Source organism: Parasteatoda tepidariorum, chromosome 4 (genome assembly GCF_043381705.1).
Source record: "Parasteatoda tepidariorum isolate YZ-2023 chromosome 4, CAS_Ptep_4.0, whole genome shotgun sequence".
NCBI lineage: Eukaryota > Metazoa > Arthropoda > Arachnida > Araneae > Theridiidae > Parasteatoda > Parasteatoda tepidariorum.
This window is the reverse complement of record NC_092207.1, coordinates 98,280,940-98,289,041: the sequence shown is the minus strand read 5'-3', so window position 1 is coordinate 98,289,041 and position 8,102 is coordinate 98,280,940. Positions and strand designations below refer to the sequence as shown.

The window sequence follows — 8,102 nt, the reverse complement described above, 5'->3', positions numbered from 1 at the left end:
TTTTTTTTTGCAATAACGGACCCTATTTGCACAAATTCATAAAAGCGGACCCTGGTTGAAAGAATGTGAGTAATTTTTTCACAATTTTACGAAAAACGGACCTTTCACAAAATGTCTGGACAGACCCCTGATAGGGCCAATATCGACTTTCGTGGCGCCAATATAGAACCTATCTTGGCTAAAAAATGAATACTATAAAATATCGAGTGAATCTGACAATTCTATATGGGGCCTATATTGGTTGTAAAGTGGCTCTAAAATATCGGGTGAATCGGACAATTCTATAAAGGGCCAATATCGGAAAAATAACGGCCTTTTGAACCCTTATTTAGCCAAGATTCGTGAATATGTGTCCAACGAGGGCCAAGTTATTTTGATACTAAGGAGTTTGCAATAGGGAAAAAAAAACTTCTGAAACACGATTGTTTAAATAATTTTGTCCACCAAGATTTTTGTAATTTTTACATAAAGTGAAAGCAATGAAAATATATTTTAACTCGGATATATGCTCTCTAAAAATTAATTTTCTTTATCGTACTGATATTAGAGAAGTACTAGGTCTTTTAATTAGGAATTTAAAATTGGACGAGGTAAACTCTGGTTGATTCGAGAGAGATATCTTAAATATCTTTAATAATTGTTCGAGAGAGATATCTTAAATATGCTAATTAATTAATATCAACTATAAGCTACAAAATCGATTTCAATAGATTCCTTTGCCAGTTAAGGCAAATACAATACTTTGAAAAAAAAAATTTTTTTCCAGGGCAGATTCGTATTTCTCAAAATAGGGTGGTCATAGTATGGAAACGGGGTCCCAAAAGTACAGCTGATAAACAGTCATAAATTTGTGAACTGAATATTACATATATTGCGCTTTCCTATCTCTATGATTCCCGTAATATATATTTTTGCAATCCTTATCAAAATATTTTAAAAGGTATCCATATTAAGTGCCTTAAATTACTCATCTAAAGCGAAGAAATAAATTGTTGATATAGTAATGCTCTCCAACACCTCAAAAAACCATAAACTTTAAAGATTCTTTACATTTGTGGACTATGACAAACAGTCATAGAAGAGTGAGTCAAAAAAAAGCTTTAAATCATTGATACTACAATTTCGCTATGAGCAACCTCGATTTTAAACTATGCCACTGATCTCATTTTAATTAAATATAATTAAGAACGGTAAAAACCAATCTCATCTACTGGATCGTCGGTTTTATGTACTCTATTAATCGACAAATGTGCCACCCCTCTGCTCCGATATTCTGTATCGATGTCTAGCGACTTTTAGTGACAATACCACTTCTTAATTTACAACCCTCAAGCCAGGAAATTAAAGAAAATCTAATGAATCGTTTCCGTTTAAAACGGGACTGAAAACAACAAAGCTTACTTGATTTCCAAAGGAAACGGAAGAGAATTGAAAGGCTATTATGAGAAACTAAATACCCAACAAATTTATACTGGCAATCAAACAGGTTTTTATGTTTTTACACCTGCCTTCCTAAGAAATAATTTGGCATATTTTGATAGCTTTTTTTAAAGATATTAATTTTCGACCTTTAATGTGTGTACTTATAAAATTCAATTTTGCTAAGAACTCTAAAAATGCATATTAAGTGCGGCTATTATACAAAATATACATATACTTAAAGGCATCTTCATACCATAAAGATTGATTGCTTCAAATTTATTAAGCCTGGGTCTTTTTTTTTTCTTCCTATGGGCTGCCTAATAAAGTATTTCATTAAAAGAAGATTATTCTAAAATAATCTTAATGATATTTATTGAGCCCATACCTAAATAGGAATTCTTGAATGTACGGAGAGCATCTTTTCCATTATAACTGAAATAAAGTTTTATTTAATTTTCACATCGCCTATTGTCACTAAATAGTCTTATCTTTTCTCACCCTAATCAACTGATTATTTTTTCTTCATTTTAATATTTCCCCCTTAAATCAGTTCCAGTGTAATTTATTTTTCGAAAATTTTTTGCAGATTCTATTAAGCCTATATTCATAAAAATATGAATCATCAATTTTCCTAATGACTCGTTCACCACGCTTAGGGGGATGGGATAAAGAAGTTTTACTAAAGAGAATTTAATTCATTAAAACCTTTTCATTAAGCTCTCCCCTGTGAAAGTTATTGTTTTTCTCACCCAAATATTGATTTATCGTGTGTGTAAATTAAAAGAACAGGATGATGCTTTAAAGTTCTTAGTGTAAAAAAAGAAAGAAAAGGGAATCCAGAATTGTTGAATAAATTCCAGATTTAATTATACATTTCCCGCATTTCAATTATCCTGGATTCGAATGAGTTCATGCATCATTAGAGAAAAATAATTTTTTTCCTTCCAATTGGAAAAATAATATTAATTTCATGACAATCATTTAAAAAGAAAACGTTTAGTTGTTTTGGAAACAGCTGATTTTTATTTTCTTATAATTAAATTAAATTTGCGGTTACTTCTAATGTTTTTAAAATGAGAAACTTTCTTTTGTGAATAAATAAAAAATTAAGTCTCAATTTATTTTAATGAAATTTTAAATCTGTAAATAAATTATCAGATTTAATTTAATGATTTATTCTTAAATCCAAAATAGGTGTTTCATCTCTTACCCCTCAGAAGCTATTTTTCAGGTATTGTCGTGAAGTATAAACTAAAACTAGGTCGATTTAGAGGGAAACAGATTTCCTTTCCTATTAACCAATAAACAATCACTTTTTAAGCATTTTGTTCCTCAATTAATTATTAATCGTGCGTCACGTTTTGTTTCATTTGCATAAAGTTCTATTTAATACCCATGAGACGTTCTGTGGGCGTTTCTTTCCATGACGACAAACAAATTTGTATCCCTCAACTTTTCCATAGTATAGAGAAAATCGATTTTGTTATATTATGCTTTTTAACCAAAAATTAGCTTAAAGCGAGTTAGACCGTATAAATTTATGTAACTATTTAACATTATCGAAATATGCTGTTTTATTGTAGTTTAGGGGTGGACAAACTTTAAAGGTTGTTTTCTGACTGAAAATTTTCAGTGAAGGGCCTGAAAGCGCAGCAGGTTGACTATATAGAAGGGCCGTATGCATGTTTATAGTCTTACTGGCATCAAATATAATAATTTTTATGTAAATATATTAGTGTTCTAAGAACTAAATTTTTTGTCAGTAAACTTTTTATCCCCAATATATATATTGGGGAAGGAAAAAAAATACTTAACGTATTTTAATGAGTAATATAAAATTGAATTAAATATTTTAATTAAAGAAAATTTGTAAAAAAAAACCAAAAATTAAAACAATTCAATTATAGTACAAAATAAGTTTCCATTTTTATTTGGTGTTATACTTCAAATATTATTTCTATTGCTTGAATTTTTAGAGGTTTTATAAACTATAAATAGGAAACGTTTTGTTTTTAAAAAAAATCCCCTAAGCTATAAATTATTTTTTTTAAAAATTACTAACAGTGAGAAAATTCAAGTTTTCCTCCACGTTTTTTAATTTTTCTTGTTGCAATAATATTCTATTAAAAATTAAAGTATCGGAATTCTAAATGCCACGTGCAAATGTATTTCTCTAACCGCCGAAAAATCGACGGAAAAAAGGCACAATGAATAATGAATAAAGTCGGTGAAATAGGCACAAATAAATTTTATCAAAAAGTTATTATTTAAATGCGCGATTAAATAAATCGTGGGTCTTAATGATATCATAGTTAAAATAAGGGGATCGTCAAATTCAGGTGAAAAAGCATCGCAATAATTGAAAAAAAAAAGCTTAATTGCTTTCATTTACGATGAAATCAGCATAAATGAAGCTAGTCTGTAAGTAATAATTAAATGCATGCTTTAAAATTGGAATGTCGTTATAAAGATCGGAATTTTTATACCACCGAGGAATGCATCGTAAAAACTGCCTAAAAAATAATTGAAAAGTGATGTGATGTTCGATAAAATCGGCAAAAAGAAATTTCGTCCAAAAAGTGATAATTTAAATGTGCGATTTGAAACTGGCATGTCGTAATAATATTTTAGTAAAAATATGGGATTTTCAAAATCACACAGAAAAACGTAGCAATAATTGCCTTAAAAAAAAATCAGAAATTCAGGTTTATGATGAAATTGGCGTTAATAAAACATGTCAAAAATTTACAAATTAAATAACTCACGCGTCGTAATAAATGTATTGGAATTTTAAAAACCACATGAAAATTGCTAACTTATAAATGCTATAAAAAAACAATCGAAACGTCACATGAATTTACGTTTAAATCGGCAACAATAAAGCTACTCAAAAGGGGATTTCTTAAATTCACGTATCGTAATATTGTATTCGAATTATTGAGTTTTTTTAAAACCATGCAGAATTTTGTAGCTATAACCGTTGAAAAAGCGATCGAGAAACAACGTAGATTTACGGTAGAATCTGCGTAAATTAAGCGCATCAGAAAGTAAAGACTAAAATTTGCAATTTAAAAAATACATTTCTTTATTTTTCAAAAAAAAAAAAGTTTTTTTCATTTTCTTCAGAAGCTTTTGCGGGCCGCGCACATCAACAGTAGGCCGGCGGCTTGTGGGCCGTAGGTTGTGCACCTCTATTGTAGTTCGATTTCCTCTAAAATTAAAACTTTTAACTAATTATTTTACCATGTCATCATTTGTGATAACAATATTTAAGTTTCCCTCCATTTACCACTTTTCTGGAGAAATCCGATGTGTGATATTTTACAACTTACTTGAGAAGGATATTTCAATTTACCAATGGATAGAACTTTTTTTTTTTTAGGTTTAAATCCTATTTTTACTGTCTTAAATACAATTTTAAAGCATAAATTTGAAATTTCTCGTATGCTCGTGACCTCCTTTTCCCTAAAAAAAATGGATACACTGTTAAATCATAGCTCTTTTTAGGAATAAATTTATAATTAAAAGTGTTGATTAACTTTAGTTTGAAACTAAATACAACGTTAACCTTCTCCTCAATTTAGTTAGTGCATTATTTTCTGCTTTTGAAGTTAAACATTAAAGTTAGTATTCCAGTGTTTAAATAAGATAAGGAAGAATAGCTTCATTTTATGTTTTCGACTGTCATTAAAATAAAAACCTGCTAATGACTTATAATAGGCTAATAGTGTATTTTAGTTTTTAAATAAACTTTATTAAATATTAATAAATTTCTTTTTCTTTCAGTCGATAAGATCAACAAGTACTGCAATGCCAAAATCACTGCCACAGAAGGGTACATTATGCAACCAGGGTACCCTAAATACTATCCTCAACTGCCAGAATGTAGTTGGTCTCTATCAGCAGCTGAAGGACAAAAAATTAATGTTAAAATCTTACACCTTCACCTAAGTGCTGCTACTGAAGTGGTTCCGACTCCTGCGGACCATGAGGATAAGTTTTATGCCATTGGTGTTAGCCAATTAATTAAACCGATCATCAAATGTGACAGAGACTCTTTGAGTGTGTTTGAGGGAAATCTGAAATTGTTCTCAGTCTGTGGACAGAGTTTAGATGGTTTAAGAAATGCGAAAACTGATGCAAGTAATGATTTAGTGGTGAAGTTCCAATCCTCTGAGCTAGCCCCTTCCAGCGGATTCTTAGCTTATTTTAAAAGTCAGTGAATATTTTAATTGTACTTTTATTACTGAATCTCAATCATTGAGATAAGAGTTATATTTTACAGCGGGAAAATAAATAATTTTTAATTAAATATTTTTTATTTTTTTTTGAGAAAGCAAAAAATGTAGAGGTATCAACATTAAAGGACCATTCTCACTGGATGCTATTTTTTGAGAACAAAACAAATAGCATCCAGTGAGAATAGATTTTGATGGACCCTAAATTTCGAACACTCTCCTTCTTAAATTATTATAATAATCGATCGAATAGTTCCTGAAAAATCGAATTTAAAAAATCCGTCTTTTTCAAAATTTGATTTCTTTTTAACTGTTTGACCGATTTCGCTCAAATTTTGAATTTTGCCATTTAAAAATGCATTTTTTGAAATGATGTGAAAACTTGTATACTTGACAATTAAAAATTTTTTTCATTAATTATTTAAATAATAGTCTAATATTATCTTTGGATAAACAAATTTCATTATTCCGTGTAAAAAAAATTTCAATTCGCTTAAAAAGTTCTCGAGATATGTTGAAGTTCACAAAAACTAAAATTAACGTTGTGGTTTCCAAACTTTGAACCGCTCAATGTTAATTTTAGTTTTACTGCGAACATATTTTTTAATGAAGTCTAATATATTGCTAGAACACGATTGTATTATTTATCTCCATTGTAAATTTTTAAAATCTTGGATGCTTATTTGGTTGAATTCTTTATGCGATTGTAACTTATTCAAAAAAAGTATCTTATTTTGATTTAAAGTATACAAAAAAATAAATATTTGAAATTTTAAAACATTTAGATTTGTGAAGTGTTTCCTGTATTTTTTTTCCTATTCATTATTGCATGTATATATACTGGGTATTTTACTGCATTAGTTATGAAACAAATTTGCATAATTCTCCCCATTAAATTTATTTTATATAAAAATTAAAATCCATGTTCTATTTGTATTTAGTTGAAGGTTGTCCAGACATGCCTGCTGGTGAACATAGTTACCTTGTGGAAAGGAATAGTACTGCAGCTATTTATGCTTGTCGTAATGACTTAGTGTTCAACGATACTTTGGAAAATACACGCTTTCTATACTGCATTCGTAATCATCATTGGAGTAACACACTTTCACCCTGCATTCGTAAGAAGACTTTATGTTATAGTTTTTCCTTACTTTTATTGGACCATTTTATTTATTTCGATTGATATTGTCATGTTTTTTCATATACAAAAGATTATTACTACAATATATTCTGTGAAAATTTTTTGCATTTCTTTTAATAATATCCAGGTTTTTTGGTAAATGTAATAAATTATGCATATTTATCACTCTAACAAGTTATTATTATTAATTGCCAATAAAATTTGGTTAGTGTAATTAATTGGACATAATTTATTGAAACTTAAAAATTATGTTAACGTAATTTTTAAGTATCTATGTTCTGTGTAATAAATTTGTCCTTGAAAAGATTAATAAATAAGGAATCACGTGAAATACAGATTTTTACTTATATTTTAAGCTAAAAAAAAAATAACTTTAAAAGTTCTGTTTTCCACACTTAACTAAGATAAAAATGCATTAGCATTCCAAACAAAGTTATTAAAAAGGAAGTCATGAATATTTATGTATAAGTGAATTAAGACATTTCACTTTTCTTATTGGTTTATAGAAACAAAATTCATCTGCATTATTCAGTATATTTCATTGACATATCTTCATTTTTTTAGGGGTTCCTACTTTTATAGTAGAACAATCTTGTTTTTTTTTTTTTTTTTTTTTTAAATTNTATTTTTTTTTAAGTATTTTTATTAAATAATGATTTTTTTTTCAAGATAGAATTTTAATTACAGTCAACATTTCAAAAACTAATGAATGTCGGTGTCATAAAAAGACTTCTACTTTTTATGAGCTTCTTAATTCTATGACAACTCAGAATGCCATTAAAAGACTTAAATAAATCATTATCTGGATAATTATCCCTTTTAAACATAGTACTTCATATTGTGAAATTCTTGACTATATTTATCTTTTATTACTATTTAATACACTGCACTTGGCATGGAGAATAGTGTTTTCATTTGATGTATGACAAAATAATGGCATGTCCTAACAATGCGATTTTCTTTTCTTTAATTAAAACCTTCCTGTGTTTAAAACTTCCTCATTAATTTATGTTATAGGTTACACTTCTGTTAATTTATTCATTACTTTACCCCTATTGTTAATCGCAGGAACATATCAAACATAAGGTAATGAATGACCCAAATGAAATGTCAATAATTTAAAATGAGTATTTTTATTTAATGTATGATGTAAAACCTGTGCAATTAACACACAATCCATTCAGAATTTATGTTAATTTTAATTTCAATGAGAAGGATTAACATACTTTAAGTTGTACATAATTCAGCTTATTAATCAACAAAATAAATATTTTAATCTTCATACTTTATTAAATTTAAAA

General features: G+C 28.2%; 1 protein-coding gene across 1 annotated transcript in view; it reads left to right on the top strand.

The window, feature by feature from the left end:
• The window catches only part of LOC107452002 (uncharacterized), a 48,308-nt gene that overhangs the window by 33,919 nt on the left and 6,287 nt on the right, over positions 1-8,102 (top strand). The window contains exons 4-5 of the mRNA XM_016068269.3: positions 5,209-5,637; positions 6,602-6,778. Coding sequence (XP_015923755.2) covers positions 5,209-5,637; positions 6,602-6,778 — 606 coding nt within the window. The remainder of the gene's footprint in view (positions 1-5,208; positions 5,638-6,601; positions 6,779-8,102) is intronic.